The sequence below is a fragment of the Zootoca vivipara genome, chromosome 16 (assembly GCF_965207765.1).
Source record: "Zootoca vivipara chromosome 16, rZooViv2.hap1.1, whole genome shotgun sequence".
NCBI lineage: Eukaryota > Metazoa > Chordata > Lepidosauria > Squamata > Lacertidae > Zootoca > Zootoca vivipara.
In genome coordinates, this window is record NC_142599.1 from 37,100,322 (window position 1) to 37,116,927 (window position 16,606).

The 16,606-nt window shown below is 45.2% G+C and overlaps 1 protein-coding gene across 3 annotated transcripts in view; it reads left to right on the forward strand.

Moving 5' to 3' along the window:
• The window catches only part of LOC132591353 (SLAM family member 5-like), a 34,507-nt gene extending 23,773 nt beyond the window's left edge, over window positions 1-10,734 (forward strand). For 2 of the 3 annotated variants that reach the window (XM_060269725.2, XM_088659698.1), the window contains exon 7: window positions 3,284-10,734. In XM_060269725.2, the coding sequence (XP_060125708.2) occupies window positions 3,284-3,286 (3 nt within the window). In that variant the 3' untranslated portion in view covers window positions 3,287-10,734. The remainder of the gene's footprint in view (window positions 1-3,283) is intronic. The other variant, XM_060269723.2, reaches the window with a different exon arrangement.
• The last annotated feature ends 5,872 nt before the right edge of the window (window positions 10,735-16,606 follow it).

Consider the following 16,606-nt stretch of genomic DNA (forward strand, 5'->3'; position numbering starts at 1 on the left):
CCATAATATTAAAAACCCCACCTCCTTTGCATTTTCAGAATTAAAAACCAAAAAGGAAAGAAAAGAAAAAGGCTTTTTATAGAGTCCCTTACTCAGTGCTTCCCCCCCTCTAAAAATAATGTTTTTGGAGTACTCTCATTTTCCTACTCATATTGAAATACTGCCCCTCAATGGGGCCAGATTCACAAAATGTTTAGGGGTATGCATACCCCTGCGTCCCCCCCAGAAAAAAAGCACTGCCCTTACTAAAGACTTTTGAGTAATCTTAGCAGCTTTCGAATAAGAAGGCAGGTCCCCTTTGACTCAGTAAACACAGTTCCTGACCAAGAAGTCATGAGCATAAACTCATGACCATAACATAAACAGCTGAGTTTTCCAAAAAAACAAAGAAACAGGGCCAGCAGCTTTTACCCTAAATAAGGAACTGTTGATAGAAGCAACATTTTTTGAGCTGGGACTCATGGACCTGCAGTGAATCTGAACATTGAACAATTCAGGGCAGACAAAATAAAATACTTCTTTATGCAGCTCACAGTTAAACTGTGGCACTCCAGTGATGACCATCAACTTATTTAGTCATGTCTGACTCTTTGTGACCCCATGGACCAGAGCACACCAGGCACTCCTATCTTCCACTGCCTCCCGCAGTTTGGTCAAACTCATGTTCATAGCTTCGAGAACACTGTCCAACCATCTCATCCTCTGTCGTCCCCTTCTCCTTGTGCCCTCCATCTTTCCCAACATCAGGGTCTTTTCCAGGGAGTCTTCTCTTCTCATGAGGTAGCCAAAGTATTGGAGCCTCAGCTTCAGGATCTGTCCTTCCAGTGAGCACTCAGGGCTGATTTCCTTCAGAATGGATAGGTTTGATCTTCTTGCAGTCCATGGGACTCTCAAGAGTCTCCTCCAGCACCATAATTCAAAAGCATCAATTCTTCGGCGATCAGCCTTCTTTATTGTCCAGCTCTCACTTCCATACATCACTACTGGGAAAACCATTGCTTTAACTATACGGACCTTTGGTCTCTGGTTCCTCTGCCCCTTCGAAATCCAGTTTGCACTTCTGGGAGTTCTTGGTGCACATACTGCTTAAGCCTTCCTTGTAGAATTTTAAGCGTAACCTTGCTAGCGTGTGAAATGAGTGCAACTGTGTGGTAGTTGGAGCATTCTTTGGCGCTGCCCTTAGGGATTGGGATGTAGGCTGATCTTCTCCGATCCTCTGGCCACTGCTGAGTTTTCCATCAACTAGGGTAGCTATAAAAGAGGATTAGACAAATCTGAGAAGGTCAATTAGCCATGATGGTTCTGCTCTGCTTCCATAGCTGGAGGTAGCAATGCTTCTGAATATCAGTTGCTGGAAGCCAAAGGAGGGGAGAGTTGCTCTTCTGCTCGGATCCTGCCTGGCCATTGAAAAACCTCCAACATTTCTCTGATGAAAATAGGGACGTTCTAAGGAAAAGCGGGACATTCCGGGATCAAATTAGAAACCGTCCTGGACAGGGCTGTCTCTAGGCCTGGGCTGGGTGGCGCAAGACACCAGGGTGCCTGGCCACCAGGGGTGCGGAAGGGGCACTGAATGGCTGGTGTCTGGGAGCAGCTGCTGCCGGCGCCCCCCTACCCCCACGCCGGCAGTAGTGTGCGGCCTTTGAGCTTCCTCCATGAAGCAGAATCAGCGCGACTCCTGCCTAGAGTGGCACCACACGCCTGCTGCCACTTTAGGCAGGAGTCTCACTGATTCTGCTTCATGGAGGAAGCTCAATGGCCGTGCGCTACTGCGGCATCCTGGAGCAGCCAAGGAGGGGCCGGTCCAGGGCGGGAGGCTGAGCAGCCCCCTCTGCGGGAGGTGGGCTCTGCGCCCAGGCCAGCCCCCTGCAAAGTGGTGCGCGCCGTCCAGGCTCCGCCATCCTCCATCTCCGCCCCTCAGCCGTGCGCTACTGCCGCCGTAGGGGGGCGCTGGAGGATTCTTGCCCCGCGGTGCTGGATACCCTTAAGACGTTACTGGTCCAGTAAACCCTGGAAAATAGGGACACTCGGAGGGTCTGCCATTGTGAGAACAGGATGCTGGACTAGATGGGCCATTGGCCTGATCCAGCAAGATGATCTTATGTTCTTAGTGGTCAGGCACCTGTACTATACAGAGCAGATTCCAGGTTTGATTCTTGGCATCTCCAGAACAATGGACTGATTCAGCATGATACATTTCCCTATTTATAACAAGGTTTTATTCAGGACCATGAAGACAAAAACCTTGCTTTTGTTTGTAGGAAAGGGTCATGGGCTCAGTACGGAAGGTTTTCTTAGCAGGAAGCTTTGAATCTGAAATGAAAGCAAGGCAGCCATCTCTTCTCAAAGCAAAGGGGGTGGGTGGGACTGCTCTCTCTCTATTCTCATAAAAGCTGAAAGCACATCACAAAAAGCACCCTGCTAGCCTTCGGTGTTCAGCAATCGGTTGCAAGAACTTGGGTCAAAACGCACTGCCTCTCTCCTCTCCGCAAACCTTCCCACCGCCTGCTGTCTTGTCAACCCGAGAGCAGAAGATGGAGAAATCTGCACTGTTCGGCTGCTCCAAGCGACGGCCAAGCCTGTCATTTGGGCGTTGTGGTCAGAGAGTAGCCTACTTGTGGCTGCCGAGAGGTGGTGGCCTTCAGGCGCGAGAGGGAGGGGTGAGAAACCAGAAGAGGCCTCAGGGTCTCAGCCTTGCTCAGCAGCCCCGCGGTTGGCTTTGCAGAAGCGATAGTTAGGATCTTTGCAGCTACACCATAGCCGTCTGCACTTGGGGAACTTTTTGGTTCACCACAAAGACCTTGGTATTCTCTTGAGAAGAACTGCATTCAAAACAAAGCTCTAGCTAGCACTGCACATTCACCGGAATGTGCCTTCACTGCACATTCCTCCAATGGAATGACCCTCCTTGACACCCCCATTTTTTGACACCACCACAGAGCATTTTCTATCAGAATGGCGAGTGCCACCACTGCTACGTCAATAGGACACAGCACACACAACCCCCACCGTCCTGAGAAAACCCCTTAATTCCAGTTTTATTATATTTTATTATTTGGTAGATTTTATTCTTTGGTACTAAAAGAAGAATGCACACTAATAAATACATTCTAGAAAGGGGCAAGGTGAGTTGCCAGCACCTGGGCATGCAGGTTGCAGTCTTCTCTGCTAAGGTGAGGTGTTTTGTGTTTCTAGTTAAATTTTGATATCAGCTTCTAAGTTTGCCTCCATCGGTATGAATCGGAAAAATGCAACTTTAATGCGAATGGTCCCTCTTTTTCAGTGATCCAATGAATGCCCATCCTAAATCTGTCAGAGAGGAGAGGGAATCTAGAAGAATTCTCCAATCCTGGTGCTGCCACTGAGGAGACCCTGCCTTTTTAAAATGCCTGGCTGATACCAAGAGAGAGAGAGAGAGGGTGGTACCCCTGAAGCTGATCAGGGAAGAAAAGGTGGGTAATCCATTTGTGAGCAGGTGGTTTTTGAAGTCCACTGACCCTAAGCCAGGCATGTCCAAAGTCCGGCCTGGGGGCCTAATCTGGCCCTCTGGTCGGTTTTATCCATCCCCTGTGTTGATTTATTTCCTGGACTAAAATCCCCCCAAAAAGCTCAACAACTGCAATCCTTAAAAAAGTCCAACAACTTCCATCTTTTGTGTTGGATTCAACAACTTTGGTCGGCCCTCACGCATGTTCACTTCATCAAATCTGGCCCTCTTTGAAAAACGTTTGGACACCCCTGCTCATGGCTGCCCATGCCAATACTGTATCAACACTTTTAAAACCAAGCTCTTATGCGAGTTTCATTTTATCCTCATTCACAGCTGTGAATCAAGGTATTCTGTAAATTTTCCTCCCTCGCTCCGTGCTTCCTTTCAATCCTAACCCAAAGATGGCCTTCCTGTTTTTCAAACTTGGGAGATTCCATCTGTGCAGCCCTACCCAAAATACCCCAGTTCAGCCCAGCTGGACTTCCGCCATTCTCCCTCCCTTCAGTTCCAAGTTAGATTTCAGAAGTCGTCATCCTCTGAGCAGAAAAGTGTCTGGTTTGTTTAAGACAGCAGCATTGCAAGCAGAAGCACCTCAGCAGAACATGATGTTGCAGGTTTTTTAGGGGGTTGAGTTGGGTCAGTCTAGATGATGTCTGAGACCCTTCTTGGAGTCTTGTACCCGGTGAGGGTTAGAATCCAGCAGAGGAGGAGGTTGCTGAACTTATAAGACAAGGAGGACACTTAAGTATCCTCATCAGCATCCCTTTCTTCTGCCCCCTCACCTAGTTGATGTCAGGGACCATGCTGAGGAGGGCTGCACTGAGGAAGAATAGTGGGAGCCACCCTCTCCTCTTGATCCTAATCCTGATTCTTCCCAGGAGCAGGAGGACAGTACAGTGGACCCTTGGGTTACGTTACCTTCAGGTAATGTAATCTTTGGGTTGCGATTGTGACAAACCCAGAAGTGGGTTTGCCGCTCGCGCGTGCGCAGAAACACTCCTTCGGTTATGAAATTTTTGGAATATGGCCAGGCCTCTGGAATGGATCCCGTTCGTAACCAGAGGTACCACTGTATAGATTTGGAGCTGTGGTTTGCAGAGGGGCATAGTTCAGAAGGCAGAAGCTGGGGAATACTGGATGGGGAACAGCTAGCAGAAGAAACACTAGAAGAGAGAGAGTGAACAGATTCACAGTCTCTGGACAGCTTTCAACCCCTCCTCCCCGCCTCCAAAGTCACAAAGAGCTCAGAAAGTGTCAGAACAGAAAGCGCAGAGGTTACAAGCTCAGATTAAAAGATGTAGGAGTGACGTAGATTAATAGGGACAGAACAGGGTGGGGGGTGACCCTTAATTGGGAGCACCCCCATTTCTAGGAGATGTGTTCTTTGTTCTCTCGCTGTGATGATTAAAGATTCTAACTGGTAAGCCGCTCCTTTTGTTTGATATTCTTATCTGCTGCTGGGGGGGGGGGGCTGATTCCCCAAAGCCTGACAGTTGCTAGGTAGGCAAACAAAAGCCAGAGAGAGTGAAAGAAAGCTGGGCGGCAAGGAGGCTGGAAGCTGGAGACACAAGGACATGTTTGCTCTGTGCTGGATCCTAAGCTGTGGCTCATGGAGATCTTTGGGGGGTGTTAGTGCTGTGAGGCTCTCCATGTTATGCTCAGGTTGCACAGGTGTGTAAATAAAAATATATATCCTAAAGACACCACAGTCCCTGCTGGCCTCTGTTCCAGCCTCAGGTAGCCTTCATTCCAAGGAAACTGGATCTAAGAAGCTGCTTGGAACCGCTGGAGTCCCTCACCTCTCGGAGGTTGGGGTGGCATGTAACAAGGTTCCTTAAGGTGTGGGCCACCGGTGTGGCACCCAAGGGTGCAGTGTGACCTCAATATCTTCTCCTGGCACCTATGAAGCCTCCGTGGGGGCCCTCCAGGGTCAGAGCCAGTAATGTGTCTGAAGAGTAGCTGCTGGAAACCACAGGGAGATGAGGCCGACAGCAGGGTTCCCAAACTAAGGCCTGGGGGCCGAATGCGGCCCAATCACTCCTAAATCCGTCCCTCAGATGGTCCAGGAATCAGCATGTTTTTACATGAGTAGAATGTGTCTTTTTATTTAAAATGCATCTCTGGGTTATTTGTGGGGCCTGCCTGGTGTTTTTACATGAGTAGAATGTGTCCTTTTATTTAAAATGCATCTCTGGGTTATTTGTGGGGCACAGGAATTTGTTCATCCCCCCCCCAAAAAAAACATAGTCCGGCCCCCCACAAGGTCTGAGGGACAGTGGACCGGCTGCCTGCTGAAAAAGTTTGCTGACCCCTCACCTACAGCTTCCCAAAGCAAATGGTTCATACTGCAGGTTTCCAAAGGCCATTGGCAGCCTTTGGAATGAATGCCATAAGATGAGCCTGCAGGATCATGGCCAATGACCCATCCTTTTCTCACAGCTGGCCAACCTCAGATGTCTCTTTGAGGAGGCTTACAAGCAGGATTCAAGCCCAAGAGCAACTGTACCCTCCCTGTGGTTTCCAGCAGCTGCTATTCAGACACACCCTCCAACTGATACCTGGACACCTGCTTTTGCTCTCCCAATAATCTCCACCCTTAATTATTATTTTGCCATATATTTTATTGCAGTCCAAATTGCCCTGGGCAGCTGCACTGGCAATCTGACTCTTGTTCGCTCCATTCCTGGCACATTAACAGCCTTGTGGTAAGATAAGCAAAAGCTGTGGGGGTCAGCAGAAGCAACAAATTATATTTGCAGAAAGGCAAAATTCCCCACAATTTGCAGCTTCCCCATTTTCTTAGCAACGATCTGCTCCCCATCCCCTTCACACAGACAACTGTTTACTTGTCTAGCTCAGGGGTTCCCAACAAAATTTTCTCGAGGACCCCTCATCGAGCCGCTATTGTGACAAAGACCCCCATTAATTCCTAATCCTAAATCTAATTCCTAATTCCTAATCTAATTTTTCCAGTAAGCTTAACACTGATCTTGGAAGGGTTAGGTTCAAGGGACGCCGACGATTTAGGTTCAATGGACACTGACAAGATCGGTTCGAGAGTCACTGACTTACTTGCTTGAACATCAAATGCATTATCTTCCTCTTCATGTGTAGACCTTTGTCGTTTTAACGAACCACTTTTAAACCAACGATCCATTTTTAACTACGCGAACTGTAGCTTCTGCGAAAAACAACGCTTTGTTTACAAACACTACTGTTTTGCAAAGAGACAGTGCACGCCAGGGAGGAGGGAGGGGAATGGAGAAGACAGGGTACCTGCGCAGTAGCGCACAAATGAAGCCGGCGCGCGCAAAGCATCTTGGGGAGGTGAGCGTTAGTAGAATGCGTGCGCTGCCTCTTTGCAAAACAGTAGTGTTTGTAAAGCGCCACCTAACGGCATACAGCAGAACTACTGCCTCTATCTAATTCTAGTTTTGTGCTAGACTCTGCTCATGCAGGAAGCGGCCAAAACAAAAAATCTGTTATCATACAAAATATATTTAATTTTTTTTTATTCTAATAGCATCTTGCGGACCCCTCTGGCATATCTTGCGGACCCCTGGGGGTCCGCGGACCACCTGTTGGGAACCACTGGTCTAGCTCAATTCCCCCTGCTGTTGAAGCAGAACCAGCTATCTTATCCTCATTTGGAGAGAGAGGAGAAATTTGCATAACACTGGCTCTCTTGCAAAGAGGGGGAGAGGCCAGTTCTGGTGAATTAGAAGCCTGGAATGATCTCACTGGGTGATTCCTGGTTCCTTAGAACTGCTCTGCCCAGAGGGTTCCCCCCCCCCCCGGTGCATGTGCTTTTGGAAAGTCCCAAAGTCTTAGTAGATGAGTCCTTTCCCACAAAGGGTGGCGCCTCAGCTTTGCGGCCCCCTCCCAAATGATATTTGAGCTCACACCCTGAAGAAATTATTAATAAATGGTTTAAGACTTTTAAAAAAAAGTCTGGCTATTTGGATCCTGAAGTATTCTTTGTTGCTCTACCAAGAATTTTCTTGATAGCCATGTTCATGATACCATGTTCAAATATATAAAAGGATGTCATATAGAGGAGGGAGAAAGGTTGTTTTCTGCTGCCCCAGAGAAGCGGACACGGAGCAATGGATTCAAGCTACAAGAAAGAAGATTCCACCTAAACATTAGGAAGAACTTCCTGACAGTAAGAGCTGTTCGGCAGTGGAATTTGCTACCAAGGATTGTCGTGGAGTCTCTTTCTTTGGAGGTCTTTAAGCAGAGGCTTGACAGGCATATGTCAAGAATGCTTTGATTGTGTTTCCTGCTTGGCAGGGGGTTGGACTGGATGGCCCTTGTGGTCTCTTCCAACTCTATGATTCTATGATTCTTGCTGGTTTTCTTGCTATTTGATTTATTAGTCTTTTTTTGTTAAGCCTACCCATGTTCCCTAAGGAGGTTTAACAAACTGAAGGACATCATCCTCTTTCTATGCTCCTCCCGATGGAAACACGCAGATAGCTTTTGTTCTCCTACCCAGGAGCTAGGAGAGGGGGCAGAGGAAAGGCCCATCCATTAGCCTGCAGGGCACCACCTCTTAGTTGTAGCTCTTGCAATTGAGCTCATTCTTTGGGGATGCGGATGAGGACACTCAATTAGCCAGCTTTGTCTTACCTGGTTTCTGACCAGTTCAGCAACCTCCCCATCTATTAGATTCTAACCCTCATTGGGTACAGGACCCTGGCAACTGGAAGAGCATCATCAATACAGACCCTCCAAACCCACAACAGTATGTTTAAAGTATGCAGAGCTCTTTATGCACATCATCTGATTATCCCTGCAACGGCCATTACTTAATTACTTACGGTATTGATTTGTTGTTAGGGATGTGGGTGGTGCTGTGGTCTAAACCACTGAGCCTCTTGGGCTTGCCGATCAGAAGGTCGGTGGTTCGAATCCATGCACCTGTTGGGTGAGCACCTGTTGCTCGGTCCCAGCTCCTGCCAACCTAGCTGTTCGAAAGCAGGCCAGTGCAAGTAGATAAATAGCTACCACTGTGGCAGGAAGGTAAACAGCATTTCCGTGCGCTGCTCTGGTTTCTGCAACAGTGTTCTGTTGCGCCAGAAGCGGTTTAGTCAGGCTGGCCACATGACCCGGAAAGCTGTCTGCGAACAAATGCCAGCTCCCTCGGCCTGTGGAACGCCCTCCCATCAGATGTCAAAGAGAAAAACAAATACCAGACTTTTAGAAGACACCTGAAGGCAGCCCTGTTTAGGGAGGCTTTTATTGTTTAATAGATTACTGTGTTTTATTTTTCTGTTGAAAGCCGCCCAGAGTGGCTGGGGAAACCCAGCCAGATGGGCGGGGTATAAATAATAAATTATTATTATTATTATTATTATTATTATTATTATTATTATTATTATTAAATGCCTGGGTCGCACAGGAAGGCTTATTAAATCCCTATCAGTAATGAGGGAGACACACACACTTTACCAGGGAAGTGATTGCAAAAAAACGTCACTGAGAAGGCATTTCAAACATTTCAGCAGCAACAACAACAGTTAAAAACCTTTCTCTCTTCCAGGGTCTGAGGTGGTTGATATAGGGGAAAGTGCTTTTTAAAGGGATTTGGGTCCCAAGCCGTTTGGGGCTTTGTATGCTTGTATTTACACCTTGAATGGCAACCAGTGCGGCACTTTCAGGGCTGGCGTTGAACTGTCCCACTGGGCTCTCCCACCTACCAGCCTAGCTGCCAAGCTCTGCACTAGTTCCAGCCTCCAGACCATCTTCAAGGCCAGCCCTATGTGCAGTGCTTTACAGTAGTCCAGATAGGATTCCCATGTGATGTGCCTGTTCCCTGTGGCATCAGGCAACATCTGAGTTGTGTGTTTTGAGCTCCAGTCTTTATCTGTGCATGCACGGAAGGAGAGAGGCCAGGATGTCAAAACCACAAGGTCTTTCTTCTCAGTTTGTGGGTTGCTTAGCATCTCGCAGTTGGCAAAAACAAACAAATAACACAGCAAACACCTCCCCCCCCCCCCCCCGCAATAGCAAGTCTCCCCGCAGAGCAGGAAAACCATCGACGTGTGAAATCAGATCTGTTCCTTGGCTTTTCCTCTATATGTCTTAAAATGTGAATATTTAACACCAGAAGTTCTGCACCCCAACTGCCCTGGACTCATGCTAATAATTCACACACACTGATGCATATTTGCAAATATCAGACCTATGTATTAAAGCAGAAAAGACAAAGGCTGGCTAGGAATTGCAGCTGCATTGAAAAGAAGCGGCTTTCATGTCTCTTCCAACTACAGTGGTACCTCGGTTTTCGAACGTCTCCGTTGACGAACATTTCGGTCTTCAAATGCCGTAATGAAATGAATTTGGGTATGCAGAGGATATTAAAAAAACATTTTAAGGAATCACAGAAAGGGGGGAAGGGAGGAAGTCAAATTTTGAAATGTTAAATTGATTGTAAAACTAACGAAATGTATAAACTTGAAAAGAATAAAAATAAAATAAAAATAAAATAAAAATGATTATATTATATACACTTTGTATCTCCCCGCCTATTGATATATGACAGGCATCTTCACTGTACTCTTTTCGATGCTCGCTAAACATATTTTAAATGTTTAGAAAGCTGATGTGAGTTTTCATCTGTTTTTATTCTACTGTCATTTTAACTTTTTGAAGGTCTTCCATCATTAACTTTTCATTGATATTTTTTTTGTTGTATCCCTTTTGCAAAACTGCTTTGAGGGCTCCCCACCAACTTACAATTACTGGTAAGCATTGTATAAATTTTACGATAATTATATATCTCGACTTAGGTTTGTTAAAAGAATGATGTTGCTGGACAATCCAGATCCACAGGGTGTTCTCTGTAGACAGGCTGGAAATCTCCTCCCTCTCCTGTCCCTATCTGGAAGTGGAGAAAATTCCAAACAGACCGCCCACCTGGGTTATGGAGCTGGAGAGAAAGATTTAAACACCCCCCTGGCTGACCTTCTGATTGTATCTCTGCAACTGCAATTTGGGGGGGCTGGGGGAACCGATGTCAAGGCGATGCTGTTTGGAAAGAGAAGGCTTAAAGTCATATAATTTGACTCCTAGAGAGGAAGTACACAGAGACAGATAGAGTGAATCTATCTGGGCTAAAACAAGCCAAATAAACTACTGAGCAGCTGCTCAATGTGTCATAAACACAAGGGGAGGTTGCGCAGCTGTTTTGCTTTGCTAAAAAGAAACTTAGGTTTTCTGAATTCTGAAAAAAAAGGAAGAAGCTGGATGGGGTGGGGTGGGAGGGAGAGAGTGAAAGGTTTTGCTCATCTATTCAGACTGAAACTAATCCCCAACGAAGCCCCGGCTGAACAGATACCGGTACATGCTCTATAAATGCTGAAATCCCCTTTGCTGCCTAATCTGTTGCTTTTAAAAAAGGTCAGCTTTTCTAAATTTGGGTGAGGAAGCTGAACGGGGAAAAGAGGAAGAGGTTTTGCTCATGGTACATAAGGGATATGAAAGAGTTTTTAGCGAAATTCCATATTATGGGTATACAAGAGACCTGGTGCTTAGAATCTTCATCCCCCCTGTCCCTACAGGGCTATGACGCCTTTGTGATTCCCGCAACGAAAACACATTTGCATGGGCGCCCTAGCGGAGGCCTGGTAACATTTGTTTTGCAGGAGCTTCAACTTAATATCTCTCCTCTCTCTTGGTTAGAGAGTAATTGCATTCAAACTCTGCACATCACTAACAGCTCGGTTGGGGACTTCATATGTGTAAACCTGTACAATCCATCTACTTATTCCTCTTCTCATCCAAATCAGTTTTGGGAGGATTTAAGATTTATCCTCGATAAATCTGTGGCTGAATTTCCAAAGTCAGAGATTCTCATAATGGGGGACTTTAATGCCAGAATTGGAGCAGATATAAGTTCATTTACCGATAAGTCACAATTATTCATAGAAGAGGAGTGGTTTCCTATGTGGAACTCACACGACAAGACCATTACTAGGGCTGGCATCATACTGCTGGAGTTGACCTTTAACTGCGGGTTGCTCAGCTTGCATGGCACACCCAAAGACTGGTCCGGGGGATACTATACTTTCCTAGGAACTAGAGGGGCTAGCGTTATAGATTACATCTGGTCTTCCTCGGTATTGATTGATAAGGCATACTGTTTCAATGTGTTCAACAGAACCGAAAGTGACCACCTTCCAATCGCCATCTCCTTCCACCACACACAGCTGGGGCCTCCCAGTTCCCTCCACCTCCAGGATTCATTGATCTTAGCCCTCGGACGTAAGAAGTGGGATATCTATCTGGAGCAAGACATAAAAGTCCTCCTAAATTCCCCTGAGATTCTAGCCCTGAAAGCTCACCTGTTAACAATGAATGTGATTCCTTTCTCAAGTTTCCAACAAATTTTAGCCTACTTGCTCCCTACACTTATGAAACCTCCCCGCGCGATTTTAACCTGGAAGAATCAAACTTGGTTCGACCAAGAATGCAAACAGTGGAGAAGTAGGCTTAGATTTCTCCAGTCTGATATGAAATCAGACAGCACCCAGAGCAAAATCAGGGAGTTAGCCCAATTCCGCTCATATTACAAGAAGCTGCTCCAACATAAGAAATTGCTCTTTGCGAAAGAACGCTGGACGGCACTGTCAGTGGCCATTAAAACCCGTGACGACAATAAATTCTGGAATTTAATTAATGCAGGTTTAAGACCCCCCTCATTCATCGTTAATAACAGCCAGTTGGCACTCTCACTTTGCTCAGCTGTATTCTGCCCCAGATTCCGACGTAAACGTAGTCTCCACTATTCCAGCATCTGCCTTGCCCATCTAGGAGCCAGTCTCCCCGGAGAGATGTATACAACTAATTAGCATGCTATCAGAGGGTAAATCCCCAGGGGAGGCTATGATACCACCTGAGGTATTCTTATCGAACCGGACGTGGTGGGCCCCTATTTTAGCATCTCTCTTTACCACTATTAATGCTACTCTTAAGATTCCACCTAACTGGAAACAGAGCATAGTTATCCCAATACTTAAAAAGGGGGACCCACAAGATCCACGCAACTATCGACCTATTAGCCTGCTGGACATAACATACAAGGTTTACTCTAGATTCTTGCTAGAGAAATTAATCGAGTGAGCAGAAGAAACAAAGCTATTCCACCCGGAACAGGCTGGCTTCCGTAAAGGTCACAGCACATCTGGCCAATGTCTTGTTCTATTTACTCTGATTGATAAATAGCTAAACAGGTTCAACTGCAAGTTACACGCGGCTTTCGTGGACCTGACCTCTGCTTTTGACTCCATTCCCAGAGATAGACTATGGCAGAAGCTTAGCTACACCAACATAGATAAAAGACTCCTCCTCCTTCTAATGGAAATTCATAATGACATATCGGCCAGAGTAAAATTCGGCCCTCTGGGAGCTCTTTCCGATTCTTTCTCTTTGAATAAAGGGGTCAAACAGGGCTGCCTTTTGGCCCCTTTCTTATTCAATTTCTATATCAATGACATTGTTACAACTATGAAGGCCCTAAATCAATCTGCCCCCTCCTTACAACAGCTCAAGATCCCCATATTACTCTATGCGGACGACATGGTGATACTTTCATTAACCAAGCAGGGCCTAAACAACATGCTCAGAGGGCTCATGACATACTGTGACACCAACTCCCTCAAAATCAATTTCACCAAAATGAAAATTCTTACTTTTGGCACGAAAACTCAAAAGTCATTCTGGAATTTTGAGGGCCACCCCATTGAATATTGTTCAGCATTCAAATATTTGGGTATCACTTTTCAGCATGGGCTTAGCTGGTCAGCTCACCTAAATATGACCATCCTGGCCGCCCGTAGAACCATCAAAGCCTTGGAGAAATTCTTCTATGCAAAAGGTGGTCAGTTGGTTTCACCAATTAGAAAAGCATTTATCAGCAAAGTCCTCCCGATGTTACTGTTGAAATTTGGGGGTGGAATTTAAAAATACTACAACGGCTGGAGATTCTACAAAACTCATTTGCACGAAAGATACTGGGTCTCCCCAAGGGCTCGGTTGCTGCACAGTTAAGAACAGAACTGGGCCTCCCCCCCATTGTTGCGAGAGCCCACATTAGAATTATTTGTTTTTATTGTAAATTAATAACTGCCCCAGGTTCCCTATTAGCCAGGCAAGCCTTTTTAACTTGTTCCCATAGCAACAAATGGTCAAATCCAAATTTCAATGAAGAGTATTGGATTTATTTGAAAATAATTATAATAAAACTTGGAAAGGAATTAAGCATCAATTGGAAGTTTGGCAGAGATTAAAGCTGTCATTATGGGGAAGGATATCAACGATAAAGATGATGGTATTACCGTGTTTCTCATATTATAAGACATGTCTTATATTAATTTTTTTCTCAAAAAAACACACCATGTCTTATTTTCAAGGGATGTCTTATTTTTTAATTAAGTATGGTAAAGCAAACTACATTTATTCAGTTATAATTAAGTTGTCTTCTTCTGGAACATCTTCATAGCTCTCCAAACCCAAACTGAAAATGAAGCTTTGCTTTTGAGAATGTGTGTGGTGTTTTTTTTAAGAGGTTGCTTTTAAAAAAAGAAAGAAGCAGAATAGCATCAGGATGGATTATGAGATAATCCCTTGTACTGCTGATGTTGCAGAACAATTTATGATTTGCAGCTGAGCTAAAACAAGAAGGGAAGAATCTGTTCCAAAGGCAGCGTAGCTGCAATATTGCTGGGTTATGTTCTCTGTTTCTTGCATCTTTAAAAACACCACAGCAATTTAATTTGGCAAACGTCTTCATGAAAGTTCATTCTTAAACCAGAATCACAAACCAACAGTTTTGATCTTAAGGAGAAATGGTGCTTACATTGTCCCCCCCCCCAAAAAAAAAAAACCCACCTGGTATGCTAGGCTGAGAGTGTGGTGTGATTGTGTTCTGATTTATACCGGTAGCTGCTAATGATCTAGAATGTGTAATGTGTGTGTGAGAGAGAGAGTTCATTGTATGTCTAGCATGTCTTAAGCAGAAATATCCATAAGGCAGTTTAGAAAGGAAAAAAACCCCCACACACAACCGTGTTAGAGTTAGTAATTAAAGAGAATTGTAGAGCAGATCAAATTGCAAAAACTGCCGGGGCTTATCAGATCGCGGGCTTTGAGCTGCGGCTCCAGCCAGCTCCCGGGCTTCGCGCGCTGCGCACTTAGGCTCCTGCCGGCTGCTTAGCAGGGTCCCGATCCTTTCTTCTTTGCCCGCCGCGGCTCCTGCTGAGCCTTCGCTGAGGCTCTACCTTAGCCGGGCTTCGCACTGAGGCTCCTGCTGCAGCTCTTGCTGTGCGTGCTGCAGCTCTTGCTGGCTCCCACTCGGACGGAGCTCCACGTGGCAGCGGCATCCGGTTCCGAGGAGGCATCTTCCTTTTCTTACGGTACCATACCGGTATTTTGCACAGACCTGCTCCCACCACAACCTGGTACTGGTACGTCTTATTTTCGGGGTATGCCTTATATTTCGCAAGGTCATGAAAATACTGCCATGCCTTATTTTTTAGGGATGCCTTAAAATATGAGAAACACGGTACCAAAATTATTATTTTTGTTTCAAATGCTCCCTATAATTAGCAAATACATTTTTTTTGAAAATTGGAGGAAGGATACTTCGCGGTTTATTTGGCAGGGGAAAAGACCAAGGGTACGGTATAAATTGTTGATAGATGCAAAGGAGAGGGGGGGGGCTTCATATTGCCTGATTTTAAATTATATTATTTCGCGGCATGTTTAGGAAGGATTAAAGATTGGGCACTGCTAAAGAACACAGAGATTTTTGACTTGGAGGCGTGGAATAATCGATTTAATTGGCATTCTTATTTGGCATATGACAAAGTGGCAGTAAACAGGGATTTCCTAAACCTAAACCATATAATTAGAGGAGCATTATATAAAGTTTGGGCAAATTATACCGGTAAGTGGCTACTGGAAACGAAAACACCCTGGTGGGCTTCACCTTCGGAAGTAATAGGAGTAAAAAAAAATTAAATATGGCAAAGGATCGGCTAACATATCAGCAGATATTAATAAAAGATCAAGGTGAAATAAAATTAAAACCATATGAGGAGATAAAAGAACAGTGTAGCAGCTGGCTACAGTATTACCAAATAACAAATCTCTTTAAGGAAGATAAGGAGGTTAGTTTTGAACAAGGAACCTCTAAGTGGCAGAATGAATTGTTACAACCAAATAAAAAGACAATATCAAGACTTTACAAATTATTATTGGAGTGGGAATTGAAGGAAGAGGTGATAAAGGAAACAACGATAAAGTGGTCACAGGATTTGGGAAAAGCAATTTATTTGGAAAGATGGGGAAAATTATGGAGTCAAGACATAAAATTTTACGGCATGCTACGCAATAAGGGAGAATATTATGAAGATGGGATACCCTGTTCATACACAGATACACCCTTAAGACAGGATTTGTGAGCAAAGAGACAATGGGGAGGTTTTCCCATTTCCTTCCTCCTTGCAGAGAAACATTTGAGGTCAATTTGGGAGAGTCATGATGGTTTCAGGAATGTTTTCCGGTACTGTTTCAGACATGTGGTTTATATACATAGCTGTCAAGTTTTCCCTTTTCTCGTGAGGAAGCCTATTCAGCATAAGGGAATTTCCCTTTAAAAAAGGGGAGAACTTGACAGCTATGATTATATATTTATGTACAGTATGTGTTTGGTAAATTTATGAACATTTATTTTATATCTTAGACCTTATAATTCTCATAACATGAAAATGTGTCCCAGCAAAGTGTGGCCGTTCCCCCATAAAACACACTGTGTGTAAGCAGCAACTATGCATTTCTTAGAAGAAGAGAATCCCTCCAGCAGTAACACAGGAGATCGAAAAGGTTCCCGTCAAGGTGGGAGCCAGCAGGAATTCAGCCAAATTAAGCTCCTTAAAATTCAGAGATGGGTTTGGCGTGTATCAATTTGCGTAAGGAGAATCAAACAGCAGCGTGGCATTTTCTTTGCTGTCCAAAATGGTTGTGTGGCTGCCACCACTGTGCAAGAAACACACAGAGAGGCAGTATTTTCATGCAGGAGAAGGCTATGGCTACCAGCCAGGATGGCTAAGC